The 16,714-nt window shown below is 42.9% G+C and overlaps 3 protein-coding genes across 5 annotated transcripts in view; all 3 read right to left on the reverse strand.

Annotated features, from left to right (window-relative positions):
* LOC139533297 (probable polypeptide N-acetylgalactosaminyltransferase 8) overlaps positions 1-33 on the reverse strand; it is a 3,523-nt gene extending 3,490 nt beyond the window's left edge. Inside the window, exon 1 of the mRNA XM_071331365.1 lies at positions 8-33. Coding sequence (XP_071187466.1) covers positions 8-33 — 26 coding nt within the window. The remainder of the gene's footprint in view (positions 1-7) is intronic.
* A 35-nt stretch (positions 34-68) lies between these two features.
* On the reverse strand, positions 69-3,066 carry LOC139533978 (mitogen-activated protein kinase 12-like). Its single transcript, XM_071332545.1, has 6 exons — positions 2,689-3,066; positions 1,855-1,984; positions 828-886; positions 619-730; positions 388-417; positions 69-215 (listed from the first exon to the last, which is right to left on the reverse strand). Exons 1-6 carry the CDS (start codon positions 2,805-2,807, stop codon positions 84-86), a joined length of 582 nt encoding a protein of 193 aa, XP_071188646.1. The 5' UTR covers positions 2,808-3,066; the 3' UTR covers positions 69-83.
* A 506-nt stretch (positions 3,067-3,572) lies between these two features.
* On the reverse strand, positions 3,573-16,209 carry LOC139533980 (mitogen-activated protein kinase 11-like). Of its 3 annotated transcripts, XR_011666894.1 has the most exons (13): positions 15,971-16,208; positions 9,561-9,690; positions 9,393-9,451; positions 9,091-9,202; positions 8,535-8,564; positions 8,074-8,121; positions 7,840-7,954; positions 7,550-7,621; positions 7,002-7,081; positions 6,671-6,749; positions 6,279-6,452; positions 5,944-6,081; positions 3,573-5,912 (listed from the first exon to the last, which is right to left on the reverse strand). XR_011666894.1 is itself a non-coding variant. In XM_071332547.1 (12 exons), exons 1-12 carry the CDS (start codon positions 16,081-16,083, stop codon positions 6,008-6,010), a joined length of 1,086 nt encoding a protein of 361 aa, XP_071188648.1. In that variant the 5' UTR covers positions 16,084-16,208; the 3' UTR covers positions 3,573-6,007. The 3 variants fall into 3 exon arrangements, 2 of the variants coding, with proteins under 2 accessions (XP_071188648.1, XP_071188650.1); XM_071332547.1 differs by having other exon boundaries at positions 3,573-6,081; XM_071332549.1 differs by lacking the exon at positions 8,535-8,564 and having other exon boundaries at positions 3,573-6,081; positions 15,971-16,209.
* Between the last annotated feature and the right edge of the window lie 505 nt (positions 16,210-16,714).

The following is a 16,714-nucleotide window of genomic DNA, read 5'->3' on the forward strand; positions in this document are numbered from 1 at the left end:
TTGATGCCATTCTATTTGCTCCGTTCCAGCCATTAGTATGAGCCGTCCTCCCCTCAGCAGCCTCCATTGCAATAAAGTGATTTTCAGTTAAATCGAGAGAGAGTGAGACTGAACAGGGAGAGCACAGTGCTTATCACAGGTCTGGTAGCAATACGTATATGTAGTACCTTCAGCTCACAGTCTTCGTTGACAGACAAATTTCCAGGTTTGAGATCCTGTTGGTATTTAGAAATATTACATTATCATGCTGCCAGATAGACGCAAACACACGCAAGCACACACACAAAGAGCTTATGATATGGAAAATGGCATGAATAGCAGTTGGAGTGAAAAAGAGTAAGGGCCCCAACCCCAATGCACATAGTTGAAAGGTCAAGGGTTACAAACCCTGTGGATGATCCCTGCAGAGTGGATATACTGTGGGGAGACACGAAAGACCATGAAAAGAGAAAGTCATACAATTAGAAAAAGAGGTTGGTATTAAAGTATATTCTGGGAAACATTTAAACCTTCTGTATAAACTGCCTTAACTTTGTATCATATTTGAATGTTGGAGATAAGATATACTTAGAAATGCATTTTTTTTCTTCTGTGAATGTGTAAGTATGCAACTCTAACCTTGAGTCCTTTCAGGATTTGATAGACAAGGAATTGCACCCTGTCCTGTGACAATCTCTCCATCTTCATCAGTTTCCCCAGATCAGTACCCATGAATGGCATTACCAGGTAACTGAGAATGACAGGGGAAAAGGAAGTAAAACAACTTTATGATGAATAAAAACATTCAATATATGAACAGGAAGGGTATTGGACAAAGAGTTACTTACAAGTCATGAAACCTGTCCAATGAGATCTCAGAAGTGAACACATCCAGCAGTCCAATCACCTAATCCAAGCCAATCAAAGAATAACAGAAAATAAATAGAATAGCTCAATTATAGATTAACTGGAGAATTTTTTTGTGCATCATGTATCTCAATTACAGTATCAGGAAATGATTCCCACTTGAAGTTACACACACACACACACAATTGTGATATGGGGTGTGTCTCTGTCATTCTAGTGTGAGCCACTGACTAAAGTAGATGTTGCTATGAGGCAATTTTTCCACAACATGTATTGGCTTCCTTCTCAGACTTTCCTTGTGTACCCTTATTAATCTCTACCGACTCCCTGTATACCCAGTAGACCGCTGAAAGCAGTGGTCACCAAGTACAACCCTGGCCCAGGAGAGCTACAACGTGTACGTGTTTCCTTTTTAAATTTATTTAACTAAGCAAGTCAGTTAATAAGAACAAATTATTATTTACAATGACAGCCTACGAGGTAAGAGTGGGTTAACTGCCTTGTTCAGGGGCAGAACGACAGATTTTTACCTTGTCAGCTTGGGGATTGAATCCAGCAACCTTTCGGTTACTGGCTCAACGCTCTAACCACTAGGCTACCTGCCGCCTCAAGTTGGATGCCTGATTCAACTTCTCAAATCAAGACTCAGAACCTGTGCCTGCCTCAAATGAACAGCTCTATAATCTTGATATGATGTGTTTCTGTTTAGTATTATGGGTTGTGATGTGACTATTACCAATGTGATCTTTCTGACTAATTGCCAATCATAATGAACAGCTGTGTTTGTCTCACTGTGTGCAAAAAAAAGAAACTGTCACTGCTCTCTGCATGCAGCCTAGGCCATAAAGATTTTAACAGTTTGCTATGGTTAAAAGTGAGTTTTAAATGCAGTACTGTAGAGTTGCGCCATTTCATTTTTAGACAAGGCCTAATTAGCGGTGTGAAACAGACACATTTTCTATTTATGTTCATTAACTATGAGGTGCGTATTTCAGGTAAGACCCTCACATTTTCGTGCTTCATGTGCTTGAGGAGCCGGAGCTCTCTGTAGGCCCTCTTGGCGAAGAGCTTTGACTGGAAAGGTCTGTGGAGCTTCTTGATGGCCACCCTCACACCAGTCCTGCGGTCCTGGGCAGAGCTGCAGCAAGAAATGTTGGTACAGGGAAGAAAACATTTTAGCAATGTAGGCCATTGGTGGTATCCTACTGAAGAAGGACCCAACTCATGTTTTATTAAATGCTTGATTAATTATTTCTTTAAAATAATTTACATCCAAATATCATGTTTTATAATCGAGTGGTTAGGCCTACTACAATGACATTCTTGGGTATTTCTGGAATTCAAGTAGAAACATTTGGTAGGCATATCCCAAGAAACATTGCGCAAAGACCCATAACAGATGTAGCCTTGTAGGCCGATGCACTTAAATCTAAATCTTCTCTTGCTCACTAAAATCCAACAAACAATGAGGACAATGGGGGTTCTTTGTTATGCTTTTCCCAACTTCACAAAACCAAAAGTCCCCGCCGTTTAAGCTATGCTTAGGAATGAAACATAAACCGCATAATGTAACAGTTAGGTCTTCACTATTCATCAAATAGCACCGATGTTTGTTGATGACTTAATTCGGACACAATCCAGCGCGCCACTGCACAAAACTTCATTTTGATATAACCACATGAAGAATGAATGAGATGAACAGTTCCTAAAAAAAAACGCGATGTTTATTTTAAGAACGAGTCACGTCTTGTTGTGGCTTGGTTTGTATTGCCAAACTCCAAATTCGACATTTACGAAGAATAGCCTACCCATGTTTGATGATTAAACTCGTATAAAACTCACCATACTGTCCCATAGGCGCCAGTCCCCACCTGCTTTAGCTCGCGGTATCGCTCTGGAACCTCCCATGCCGTTTTGTTTACCTCCTGACGGTAAAATCCTGTCCGCGTGCGAACCGACATATCCAATTCGATATGGGGGTCAATGTATCCCCAGCTAACTCTTAATTCAGGGATAATGACCCGTTGTTGTGCATGAGACACTTCGTTCACTTGCTCTCATGTAGCCGCCACCACCTACACACTCTCTATCACTCCGCAAATGCGCAATGCGTTCTGTTGTCCGACAGTGGTCTGCAGTGACACGACTAAAGAACCGTAACCAGTGACTGGTCTCACTCGTTTTTTATACCACAATGGTATCGTTGGTGAAAACACCATCGCCTGGTGGCATGACCTCTCTGGCTTTTGTCGGAAAAAAGGTAAACACTAGAGTCGCCCTGTGCTATTATTGGGTGTGTCTTTGTCCAGACTCATTTTGACATTTTAGTAATTTAGCAGATGCTCTTCATCCAGATTAAGGTTAAGAGCCTTGCTCCATTGCACATTGGCATATTTTTCACCTAGTCGACTCAGGGATTCGAATCAGCAACACTCTTAACAGCTAGGCTACCTGCCGCCCTGGCTCCTTATTGTCTTACAATTAAGTCACAAGGAATGTTGCCAAAATGCTGTCTGTTGCCATGAGATAGCAAAGAGAGCTAACCTGGCCTAAAAATAGGGATGAAAGTTATTTTAGTTTTTTCCTGGCCTCCCTTGGTTACACTTCCTTTCTGCTTTGATGATAGTGTTGATGCTGTTTTTATGCAGGCTCAGAAGTAAAAATGTACATGTAGGCCACACACACACACACAATTATTATATAAGTCTATGACACACACAGTAAGATAACTGGTGATGAATTGAGCTTTTATTGATGATAAGAGGAAGAAGAGGATACATGCGTCGTCATGATGATCAGAAGGGTGGTCTCTCATAATACTGTCTCTGTTCTGTGGCTGAGAGATTATGACATAGTTCGATGCCTGCAGACATGTTTGTTGGAAACATGCAAGAATGGACCTTGAAGGCAAATTGACACACACACAAACACACACACACAAAAGGCCATGTATACTCAGACTTGGAACCCATAAAGCACTGGAAAGCTACTGTGTGTGTGGGCTGGGAGTATTGATGAAACTTTGGCCATGTGGAGGAGGAATGAGTAGGCTGTAACTCTGGAGTAAAGTGGTCTTTCATAATGCCACAACATGCTATGCCCATGACAGATTCTCACCACTGACATAGTGCTGCATACCGGCTGATAGACTGCTGCGTGATACTTGGAAACGTAAAGGAATTTATCCATACCACAACAGACTTAATAATTTTTGGGAGAAAACAAGACTGGATTGATGCACGCATTCATGACGTTAAGACAGGGAATAGATCGATTTGATTTATTCTGAATATGTGTAACCAAATGTTTACATGTTCATGCTGCATAATGGTGTAATAACTGTTGTAATAGAGTTGAGTTGGTTGACATCAACTGTCATGAGTTGTCATGGCATTATGACACAGAGTTGACATTCGGTTATTGATTGGAAATGCATACGGCAGAAATTTTACAGTTCAAATTCATGCCACCATTGAATGAAAAGACACTTGTTTTTTTAAACATACAGTTTTGTATACATTCATATTTTTTGCAGTTCTATTTAAATCCAACAAGTTTCCAATATCAACACTTGTACATGACACATACAGGACCGTAAATAGTCAAACATCAACCGAGAAAGAGTATTTTGGATTATCTCTACTGTAATTGAGGCATTGTGTATATGATTGTTGTTGTAGTTCTTGGGGTAGTATATGTTGCAATTCCAGGAAAATTGAATTATTTTACTCCCCTGTAATTCGTTCACCTCAGTACGCCCCTTTAAAACCTGCTGAATATTAGACCTCTGAAACTACAACATTCAGACCTATTGTAAATCCAATTTAAACTGCATAATGCATCTGGGAGTCACTGTGGGTAATGGTATCTGTGGAAATCACTGTGGGTAATGGTATCTGTGGAAATCACTGTGGGTAATGGTATCTGTGGAAATCACTGTGGGTAATGGTATCTGTGGAAATCACTCTGGGTAATGGTATCTGTGGAAATCACTGTGGATAATGGTATCTGTGGGAGTCACTGTGGGTAATGGTATCTGTGGGAGTCACTGTGGGTAATGGTATCTGTGGGAGTCACTGTGGGTAATGGTATCTGTGGGAGTCACTGTGGGTAATGGTATCTGCTGAATGTTCAGATGTAAACGTCAGCTATAGGTTTGGGTTTCTCAACAGAGCCAGGGACTAGTAAAACCTGTTGGACTAGAGCCTAGTGGAATCTGAAATGGGTGATACCAGCAACAAATGCATAGCCTACATACAGGTAACTGCCCAAATAATGGAAACTCTGGAGTTAATAAGAGATACAAATCTTATTGAAAGCAGGTGCTTCCACACAGGTGTGGTTTCTGAGTTAATTAATTAACATCCCAACATGTTTAGGGTCATGTATATTATTATGGACATTATTTTGGCCACCATGGCTATGCCATAGGATGACAATGCCCCCATCGACAGGGGGACGAATGGTTACTGAATGGTTTGATGTGCATGAAAACGATGTAAACCATATGCCATGGCCATCTCAGTCACCAGATCTAAACCCAACTGAACACTTACGGGAGATTCTGGAGCGGCGCCTGAGACAGCGAAATGCGTGGAAAATTCTTGACAACAATTCACTAGAACCCTCTGTCATTAAACTGTCATTACCATGACATAACAGGTGTTATAAGCAGACTTAAACTGACATCCATTATGACTGCTTATAAAATGTCTTTATGACAAAGATTTCCAGTGACCTGTAGCCAGTGCCTATTTATCAGTTGGACCCTTAGGTAGGTTTGAAAACTCTAGTGCTACTTTCTCTCTCTGTCTCTCTCTCCTACCTCTCTTCAACAGACTGTAAACATATACCTATCAAAACATGCTCCCTGTAATCGTCGTAATGTGCGTATTCTCATCCCTATCAGTTCAACCAGACCTCCCCTCTCCCTGCTCCCCTTTTACAAAACTCATGACAGGCAGTCAAATAGCCAGTCACAGTGAGCAAGGGGAGGGGTGTCATGCCTCTAGGGGACACAGCGTTGTCTCTGATTGGCCCGCCGTCTCTCTTTCTCTCGGATCCTCCCGCCTCCCCAACGCCGGCAGACAGACGGAGACAAGACGGCGGTCCTTCCTCAGCTGACGGGACAGACCGAGCAGAAGGAGGCAGGGTTTGTCTTTCACTGTTCCACCTGTAGACTGCTCGTCTCGCTGACAGGCGCTTTGATTCCATTCATCTCCTCGAACACCAGCTCTACATAGGGGGATGGAGAGAGAGAGAAAGAAGATGAGGTGAAGAAAGAGGGATGAACAAAAGGTGAGGAGGAAGAGAGAACGTTTAGTTCTGGTCAAGAACACAGCAGAAAATAACTGTTGAATCTTTAAAAAAGAGAATCCCTCTTAACCTTCTCCACTCCAGCCACCCTCCATCTCTCTCGCTCACTCGCTCACCTTTCCACTCCTCTAGCGTGCGGTCCTTGCTCTCCAGTGTCTGGTCGTAGGGCAGGGCCTCTGGTTCGTCGTCCGGGTCGTGGTACTGGGAGAAATAAGGGTGGGAGAGCGCCTCACTGGCCGAGATACGCCCGTCACAGTCTAGAACCAGCATGCGCTTCAGTAGATCCACAGCTGAGGGAGAGAGAGGGAGGGAGGGAGGGAGGGAGGGAGGGAGAGAGAGAGAAGAATGGAGATGCAGAGAGAAAGATGGAGACTGAGATTAAGATGCAGGCGCAAAGTGAAAAATACTAACAAAGCTGCATTATGTAATCCATAGCCTTGGGTGACTATAGCCTTGGGTTAAAATTAGCCTCAGGCAAATTCAGTTATCGGGTATGACTCAGTCTCACCCATTGGGTTGGCTCCTCTGAATATCTTCTCTAAGTCCTGCTGGGGCATGAAGGGTAGAGACTGGATATATTTCTGAGCCTATGAATAGGAAGCAATGTACAACAACACACGTGACAATGTGTACAGTACATTGCAGGGCCAATTGAGAAATCAATTGAGAAATCAATCATGCTACAAGCAAAATATTGAATAATCGATCATCAAATTAGTCAATCAATTACACCTATCAATGGATGTCAGGGGATCTTCAGTGTCATTAAAGCAATTTGCATTGATATAGCTAAGGATCCATTCAACTTTCCCAATCTCTCTATTTCTCTATCTTCTCACATGTTCAGAGGAGATCTTCTGTAGAAGGTCAGGGGTCGGGGTGCCCACCACCTCCATAATCCTCTTTAACTGGTCGATATCTTAGATCAGGAGGGGTTAATTAAGGGCCATCATGGTCGTGAAAAAGTAATTTGGTTGGCAGGACCAACTCTTTAGGTAGAACAACTGACTGAGGGTAGGCATACTTGACTTTGCTAGAACAGTGTTCTAGTGTTAGTTTTATGCAGACAGCATACTCCAACATTTGAGGACCCAATACATACATACATACAAAGCAGTAAATCACATTCCTATTTGTTTCCGTCTTTAGACTCTGTACAGTGACAGCCAATACAATTCAGTCCATTGTGAACTTCCTTTCCTTTCAGTTGCTCTCAATACACCTCCCCTTCAGACAGAAAGGCTATATCTCTAGATGGGATTGTGATGCAAATCTGGGAGGAGCTGATGTGTGTCCATAGAGCAGTATTGGTGGTAACAGCGCTGGAGAGTGGTTGGGGAGTGTAGTGCACTCCGTTTCAAGCCATGACCGTGTTAGTGAAGGATACAGTCGTTGCCGGGAAACAGGACCTTCCCCTTCAGCAGCTCTCCCATGATGCATCCCACTGACCAGATATCCACTGTAACAGAGGCGTTAACATTCAGTCGTCATAACAACAGGATTTTATGACTAGCCATAACGGCACAGATATAGCTAGATAATTTTTCTTTCTGGATAGAACTGCATGATGATAGAGTATGTGTTTGGTTGTAATATTAGGTGTCTGGTAATATATGGTGTGAATTGAGGATCTTGGTTTTATGATCATTTTATGGTTGTGTGAGTGTGGATCTGTACCTGTCTGATTGTAGTGCATCCAGTTAAGCATGATCTCTGGCGCTCGATACCAGCGAGTCGCCACGTACCCCGTCATCTCATCATCCGTCTGTCTGGCCAATCCAAAGTCAAGGATCTGGGGGAGAGAGAGAAAGACACAGGTTGTCATGGTGATAGCCATTTCCGAGTGGGGGAAGGTTGTGTTGTGATAGACTGAGCCGTTGAGGAGTTGGGCGGCTGGGTCACTGGTCTTACCCTTAGCTCACAGTCCTCGTTCACTGCCACGTTACTTGGTTTCAGGTCCTGTGAGACAGACACATGAAAAGACAGACCGGTCAACACAAAGACCGTCTGAATGACAGGGGAAAAGAAAGGGAGAAAGCCCGACCGACCGACCGACCGACCCAAACAAACAAACAAACAAACAAACAAACAAACAAACATATACTGGGTTTTACAAGCTGGGTGTAAGGCCTACAGGCACATGCAACAAGAAGCTCTCAGCATACTCACACAATATAACACACTCACACAATATGATATTATCTACTTACACACATACCGGTACATTCTAAATACAGAATTTGCCTTTAAAGACAACAAAGCACTCAGGAGAGGCAATTGCTCTCCAGAAGACTGCCTTCATGAAAAGAGGGGTTGAGGAAAAATGAAAAGAATGGGCAAGAAGAGAAGAAAAGAGGAAAGCCACCACTCACTCTGTGGATCAGTCCTGCTGAATGGATGAACTGTTCAGGGGGAGACGGAAAAGGGACATGGCAGCGGGGTGGGGGGGAGGAGTGGGAGGAGAGAGGAAAAAAAGGAGTGCGAGAGAGAGAGAGGTCAACAGTGTATTCTAACATTGTCCCCTGTCTAAAAGGGTCTACATTTTTTGTTCATTCCTTGGTAACTAGGTTTGCTAGCTACTAGGCTGGCTGGTCAGTCCCCTGTTAACTGTGTTGCCTAGTGAGGCAGGCATAATGTAGCTTTCAAACTTAGCAGTATATCTGAGTTTGTAATCAAATGTGAAGGTACAGTATATATACAATTTCAGAGGATGTTAAGGGATATTCTAGTAAATTATAGCCAGTAGTTTTACAGTATAAAAAGGATCATGATGGTGTTTGAGGTTTAATTGTGGCATCTTGAAATACGTAACAGTTGTCTTTGTGAGTAAAAACAATTATAATCAGGGAAGGTTGCTTTGTACTGTGAGTGTATGGGATAGTATGTAAAAAAAGATGTCTAAACATGATGCGTTGGGGGGTTAACTACCTTGAGGCCCCTGAGCAGCTGGTAAATAAGAAACTGCACATGCTCATCAGAGAGACGCTGGAATTTGACTATGTTGTTCAGGTCTGCCCCCATCAAGTTGGTTACCAGGTAGCTGGAAAGAGGAGGAGGGGACTTTTAGAACAGTGCATGGAGATGTTCCAATTCATTTAGACAGTACATGCCTTGAATCCTGCTGAAAAGCTCTATTTAAATGCAATATGTCGTCATCAGAATAATCATGACAGTATAATTACTGTATGGGGTATGTTGGACATCCTAGTGCTCGTTCAGTAGCCACTCACACTTCATGGAAGTCCTCAAGCGATGCAGCAGGGGAGAATACAGCCAGTAGTCCTATCACCTGTTCAGGGAGAAGGTTGATGCCAAATAGTTACAACTCTATTTTGCATTATCAAGGCAATTTAGATCAACTAACAAACACGGGAGGACTTCAACCACTCCTTACTCACGTTCTCATGTTTCATGTGCTTGAGTAGCCGGAGCTCGCGGTACGAGCGCCTACTGTGGATAAGGGACTGGAAAGGCCGAGACAGCTTCTTCACCGCCACCTTCTGTCGTAGCCGCACGTCATATGCTGAGCTGTGGGGAGCAAAGGAGAGAGAGGGAGAGAGAGAGGGTAGACATGGGACAGAAAGATGAGCGACAGCAGATTACAAAATGAAATGCATTGCTTCTAAACATGTTGCTCATTAAATTATTAGATTCATTATTAGTCTGTGTAGTGTATTGGTGTTGCGCTGCCGTCTCCGTTGTTGACAGTGTAATTTCTACTTCGGCAGCATTTGGAGCAACATCTTACTCAATTGCGATGTTGCACAGAGAGAAGGAGTGTTCGGGGAAATGAAAAAGAGACTAGGCATTATAGAGGAATGAAGAGACAAAGGAGTGTAGAAAGAGTAGAGGAGGTCAGAGAGAGATTGAGGGAGAGCAAGAGATGAGGGAGGGGACAGGAAGTACCAGACAGGGAATAAGTGTTTGAGAAATCGAAAGAAACTAGACGGAAGGAAAGAAGAAGCAGTACAGGAGATGATAAAGAGGAAGTGTGAAGAAAAGAGGAAGGAGAGGCAGCACAGAGCCACAACGCCACAAGAAGCTAAAACAACATTCATGTAAATCACTGTCATTATCAACCTGACCACTAAACCCTTTAACCAGCCTGCGAGGAGCGCTATGTCCTTACCTGGGGCCTGCCATGTGTACAACAAAAGGCCATGTACACACCATATCCAGACCGCATCGCCTTCAGACAAGGCCAAGTGCATTCATTTCATTCACAGCCACAGAAGCACCTGCTGCTACCCCAGATGCCCCTGTTAAATGTTTGCCAAACAGGCAGCTAGCATACCATCATCTTTCCATGACACAAGCCAGACCTCTGTGTCTCTCTTTCACACACACACACACACACACACACACACACACACACACACACACACACACACACACACACACACACACACACACACACACACACACACACACACACACACACACACACACACACACACACACACACACACCAGTCCTCTGCCATCTCATCTTCCATACATGGCTGTCCACCTCACTGCCCACAACTCCACAAGCAGGCTATGCATCGATTTCTGCAACTGACTCTGTTTTCCATCTCAGAATGTTTTATCAGCTGTTACATTAATGCACCTCCAGTTTCAAAAACAGAAAGAGGGGGAAGGGTGGCGTCAAAGGCAGCGCAACATCTGATGCAAAGTAATTTTGCTTTCTCTCTCTCTCTCTTCATCTAGCTATCTATATTGACTTTAGTCTTATGCATATGCAATCATTCAAAGGAAATAGTGGGGCATACATAAAAGCATCTGCCAGAGCATCTTGTTTGCACCTAAAATTCAAAATGAAGGATGCTTGCTTTTATTCTCCAGCATCTTGCTACCTACAGCAGCTTGCATGTTAACACTAATAGACAGTTCCATGTACTTGAGATTCTATTTCATGTGTGCTTTCATCCGAGAGCTCTGGCGGCCATCGCTTGTCCTCTCACATTGTAAACAAACTCTGCACAACAGCGTCGGCTAAATGGCACCGAAGTGACATGATGATAGCACTTTAAGCAGCCAAGCCCCTACAAACAAATGCATATGGATATGCCATCTCCAAGGTTACACAATGTGCTGACATACCACACACTCACAGTAGCCATGATTTGCTGCATGTTGCTGCAACAGTTGAAATAGGCACATGGAAATGGGTTCTTTTGACTAAATGAAACATTCATGATGCAAGCACAAACATTTGCACAACGCGATATTACTGTTACATAACATTACACCAACAAAGAGTTTCCCAGTTCCATTGTGAAGAATATGTTCTGTATCATGGACAAGTTCTAAACCCATCAGTCAGAACGATTTAGAGTTATATTACTGGCCAAGACGTTCCAACTTCCTTTCAGGAGACAGATTTGAGCATTGAGATTGAATTAGGGGTTTGCAGTCTGCATGCTGAGCGGGAAATGAGAAATGATACGACTTGGGAAAGCGAAGGGAAGTGGCGGTACGATGTCTCAAGAATGACAACTATTGTCATTACGTGTGACTGAAGTTTTGCAGTCTATGAAAAGCTTTCCAGTTATCGGAATAAAGTCTATTTGAAGTAGCAACCACATTTGTGAAAATCTCAGACTTTCCAATGCATTTTAAATGTGCATTTTCATTCAGATATGAGTTTTGATGTCTGCTGGTGTAATGATGGAAAACTAATACATGTGTCTATGTGATGTTCTGCATGGTATACAGTCAATGTGTGATATGAGTCTGCTTTAGTGCATGTACGATAATACCTCTGTCTGATGGCTACACCATTGAGAGCAGCTTGGCTGGCTGCATCACCACTTGGTATGGCAGCTGCTTGGTATCCAACCATAAGGCGCTACAGAGGGTAGTATGTATGGCCCAGTACATCACTGGGGCCAAGCTCCATGCCATCCAGAACCTCTATACCAGGCAGTGTAGTAGGAAGGCCCTACAAGTTGTCAAAGACTCCAGCCACCTAAGTTATAGACTGTTCTCTCTGCTACCGGAGGGCAAGTGGTACCGGAGCACCAAAGGCTGCTGAACAGCTTCTACCCCCAAGCCATAAGATAGCTGAACAGTTAATCAAATGGCTACACTGACTATTTGCCAATGGTGTAAAATACTTTGGAGTACTACTTAAGTCGTTTTTTGGGGTATCTGACAACTTTTACTTTTACTTCACTACATTCCTAAAGAAAATGATGTACTCCATACATTTTCCCTGACACCAAAAGTACTTGTTACATTTTGAATGCTAAGCAGGACAGAAAATTGTCCAATTCACACACATCCCTGGTCATCCCTACTGCATCTGATCTGGTGGACTCACTAAACACAAATGCTTTATTTGTAAATTATGTCTGTTGGAGTGTGACCCTGGCTATCTGTAAATTTAAAAAAAGAAAATAGTGTCATCTGGTTTGCTTAATATAATGAATTTTAAATGATTTATACATCTAATATTGATACTTAAGTATTATTTAGCAACTACATTTACTTTTGATACTGAAGTATATTTAAAACCAAATACGTTTAGTCTTTTGCTGAAGTATTTTACTTCAGTCATTTTCTATTAAGGTATCTTTACTTTTACTCAAAGTATGACAATTGAGTACTTTTCCACCACTGCTATTTGCATTGATCCCTTTTTATTTGCACTGACTCTGTTGCACTGACTCTGTTGCACTGACTCTGTTGCACTGGCTCTATGCACACTCACTGGGCTCTACCACACACTCATACATACTACACTGACACTCCAACACACACACGCACTGCGTACGCTCACACACAAAAAAAACACACACACATGCATATTGACAGCACACACACACACTCACGGATAGACACACTTTCACACTCTTAACATACGCTGCTGCTACTCTGTTTATCACCTATCCTGATTGCCTAGTCACCTTTACCCCTACCTACATGTACATACTGTATTACCTCAACTACCTCGTACCCCTGCTCAATGACTCGGTACCGGTGCTCCTTGTATATATTTTTCTTACTTTTTAACTCTGCATTGTTGGGAAAGGGCTCGTAAGTAAGCATTTCTCAGTAAATTCTACATCTGTATTAGGCGCATGTGACATATTTGATTTTGATTTGATCTGATATTCATTATATGAGCCTTTCTGATCAGATCATTGTTCTCGGGCAAACAATCTCAGGAGGCTTTGCAGGGAAATTGAGGAGCACCAAGAATCAATATAATGACTCCAATTCTCCTCTGTATCAGAAGTAATGTCCCTGGACCCCCAAGTCTCTCCCCGTCCCAACCCCCTATAAAATACCTTCCCGATTCCAAAACCCCCACCCCTCTGATAATCAATCAGCTCTGCCATGGAGAAGACGGTGACAATGACTGGAGCACAGGCTGAACAATGCAGGGCTCAGAGAGAGAGAGAGAGAGAGGGAGATTGTCTGAAAGAATATGAGTGTCCTTGCTGGCTAGACTGGTACTATGAGCAGTGGTGCAATTTGTAGGTGTAGAAGATCACATGACTGCATTGCTCTGCATCTTGGTTGATGGTGTATTAGATGTGTTTCGTGAATCCACGTAAATAAAGAGTTTTGTTTTTAACTGTAGAGAATTGTATTAGTCAAAAGAAGCAGACACAGGGATGGTCTTTGTTTGAATTGTTGCTATGCTATCATGTCTATCTACTCAGCTTCCAAGGTCTTCATCAAATCAAACAGACATAACTGTGCCGATTTCACCATGATTTCTCAGTGGAGTAGTAAAACACGGCAGTTCTTCCCATCAATCAGCTAGGCTAAGCTGCCATTAAATGTAATTGACCAATAAAGGCTTAGATATTGCTTGAGCTAACATGTAGTTTCTGTGCCTTCCTTCTCTTCCATGTCTGCTGCATCACAGATGTCTGTTGTCTGTCCTCCTGGGCTGATCCTCAGAAGATCACATCCTCACATCCTTCTGTCCTAGGAGATGCAAAAGCATTGGATTGACAGGCCATGGTTGGCTGTTTTACCAGCATATAAACAACAAAGAGAGCTCTGCCTACAATGTAAATCTAATCTAATCTATCTACCAGTGCTGTTACAGTAAACGTTGATATTGAAACCGCCAAGCACTTAATTTCCCTTCCCATGCATGGATCAGTATGGATTGCATGTATGACACTCAAGCCGAGGTGCACACATCACCATGACACCTCGCCATGGCAACAGTGTCTATTCTCCCGCAACAGACAAAGAGTGATCCAAAATTAAAGCAAGGAAATATTGCCCAACCTACTTGTGAGAAAAGAGGAACTCGTTCATGTGGAAATGTAGCCTATAAGAAGCACCTCAATGGGCTAGACAGGTGTGTGTGTGTGTGTGTGTGTGTGTGTGTGTGTGTGTGTGTGTGTGTGTGTGTGTGTGTGTGTGTGTGTGTGTGTGTGTGTGTGTGTGTGTGTGTGTGTGTGTGTGTGTGTGTGTGTGTGTGTGTGTGTGTGTGTGTGTGTGTGTGTGTGAGAGAGAGCTTGTATTTACTTTATGGGGAGGAGATCAGGTTGTCACGCCCTGACCTTTGTTATGTCTCTATTTTGGTTTGGTCAGGGCGTGAGTTGGGGTGGGCATTCTATGTTTTTGTTCTATGTTATATTTCTATGTGTTTGGCTGAGTGTGGTTCTCAATCAGAGGCAGCTGTCTATCGTTGTCTCTCATTGAGAACCATACTTAGGTAGCCTCATCCCACCTGTGTTTTGTGGGTAGTTGTTTTCTGTTGTGTGTCTGCACCAGCCAGAACTGTTTCGGTCGTTATTTTGTTATTTTTGTTATTTCTGTGTTCATTAAATAAATATGGACACGTACCACGCTGCACCTTGGTCCTCTCCTTCCAACAGCCGTTACACAGGTTGTGAAATTGAAGTCTGTTGTTAGGTCAACAGACTGGTGGACATGAATACAATATTGAGATTTCTTTCCTAGGTCCTTCTTCACTATCTGAAGTGAACATACACATATCAAAGATAAAAGTCCATAACAGCATATAAAACAAAACAATGCAAGATATTTGCAGTCAGCAACACTGAGGTTGCCCCTACACATGCCCATGACTATACAGATGTGTCATGCATCCTTCAGTGGATCACTGCAGATCCGGTCGAAGTGCTGTCCCTGTTATTAGTAGGCCAAAAAGCCTTATGGAACTAATGTATCCTATTGAGAACTGTCACGATTCAGAGGATCTCCCGTAGCGCGTGGTTGCATGAGCGATGCACCGATAACTCCTTGTTGTTTCCTTTCCGTATGAGAATCGTATGGGGCAGACTAAATCAGCTACTATACATGCGAAGCTTCAGGTGTTTAAAGCCTCCGCACCGAGAGGCAACAACTGCAGACAGTCTGCCGTTGGAGTGATGACGCCCAGTATTTGGGAATAGTGTCAACGACAGATTAATCAATCAAATGGAAAACGTAGCCTATATGACAGCATCATATTGATACAAATAGGGTAGTCTAGTAAATCCACATCGAACAAACATGAAAATAACATTGCTGACTTTCTCGTGCATAACAACTAACTGGGCTACATTACCATTAATTATATTAGACTATTTTAATTTAAATCGGCCTAATAACTGCCTGATAACGTTACAACCTTGATGATAATAATAATAATAATAATAGGCTATAATAAGAATACGCTATAAATAGGCCTATTGTTTTTCCAATATTATACAATAATGCATATTCATAATACAAATCATAAGGATAAATTATGTTTTCCCTCTGCATTGTATGGTGTGTAAGGACTTCTTTGCAGCCTCGCCTCTCCCTCTTTCATATAGCCTACTCACCATACCGAACCGTAGGCTCCCGAGCCCACGGGAGTCAGGTTCTGGTACCGCTCGGGAACCTCCCATACAGTCTTGTTCAGCTCCTGCCGATAGTAGCCTGGTCTGGCCGACATTTTTACTGTAAAGAATATGAGCTCTCAGGACTGGACTGATAGCCCTGTCTGCACAATCCGCGGTTACTGTCTCTGACTAAGTCCACAGAGGGGAGTTGCCGGCCGTCTCTTTCTTTCTTTCTCTCTCTCTCTCTCTCTCTCTCTCTCTCTCTCTCTCTCTCTCTCTCTCTCTCTCTCTCTCTCTCTCTCTCTCTCTCTCTCTCTCTCTCTCTCTCTCTCTCTCTCTCTCTCTCTCTCTCTCTCTCTCTCTCTTTCGATATTTCTGAGAAGGGGGTATTGTAAGGGGCAGCCCAGCCTAAGGGGAGATAGAGCTGGTAACAGATTCTGAGAACGATGTCTCAGACATGGGGGTAGCTGAGCGGAAAGAGGGGAAGAGATAGGGTTGCGATTCTTCTCATGAATCTTTTAGGATAGGCTACTGCAAATAAAAATGTTACCCTATCATAGCCTATCATTTCCCTTTTTTATGGAAATGGAATAAGGTCTCCAAAATTCATGTTTTTACAAAGCTCAGTGGTTCAATTGATTTGAGTTTATGGCACATTGCATTAATATAGCCCATCAGCGCAGCGGTGTGAATTTCACAGACCCACCCAAATTGCATTAACCTATTGGTTTCTGAGATGTCAAG

The sequence above is a fragment of the Salvelinus alpinus genome, chromosome 11 (assembly GCF_045679555.1).
Source record: "Salvelinus alpinus chromosome 11, SLU_Salpinus.1, whole genome shotgun sequence".
Taxonomy (NCBI): domain Eukaryota; kingdom Metazoa; phylum Chordata; class Actinopteri; order Salmoniformes; family Salmonidae; genus Salvelinus; species Salvelinus alpinus.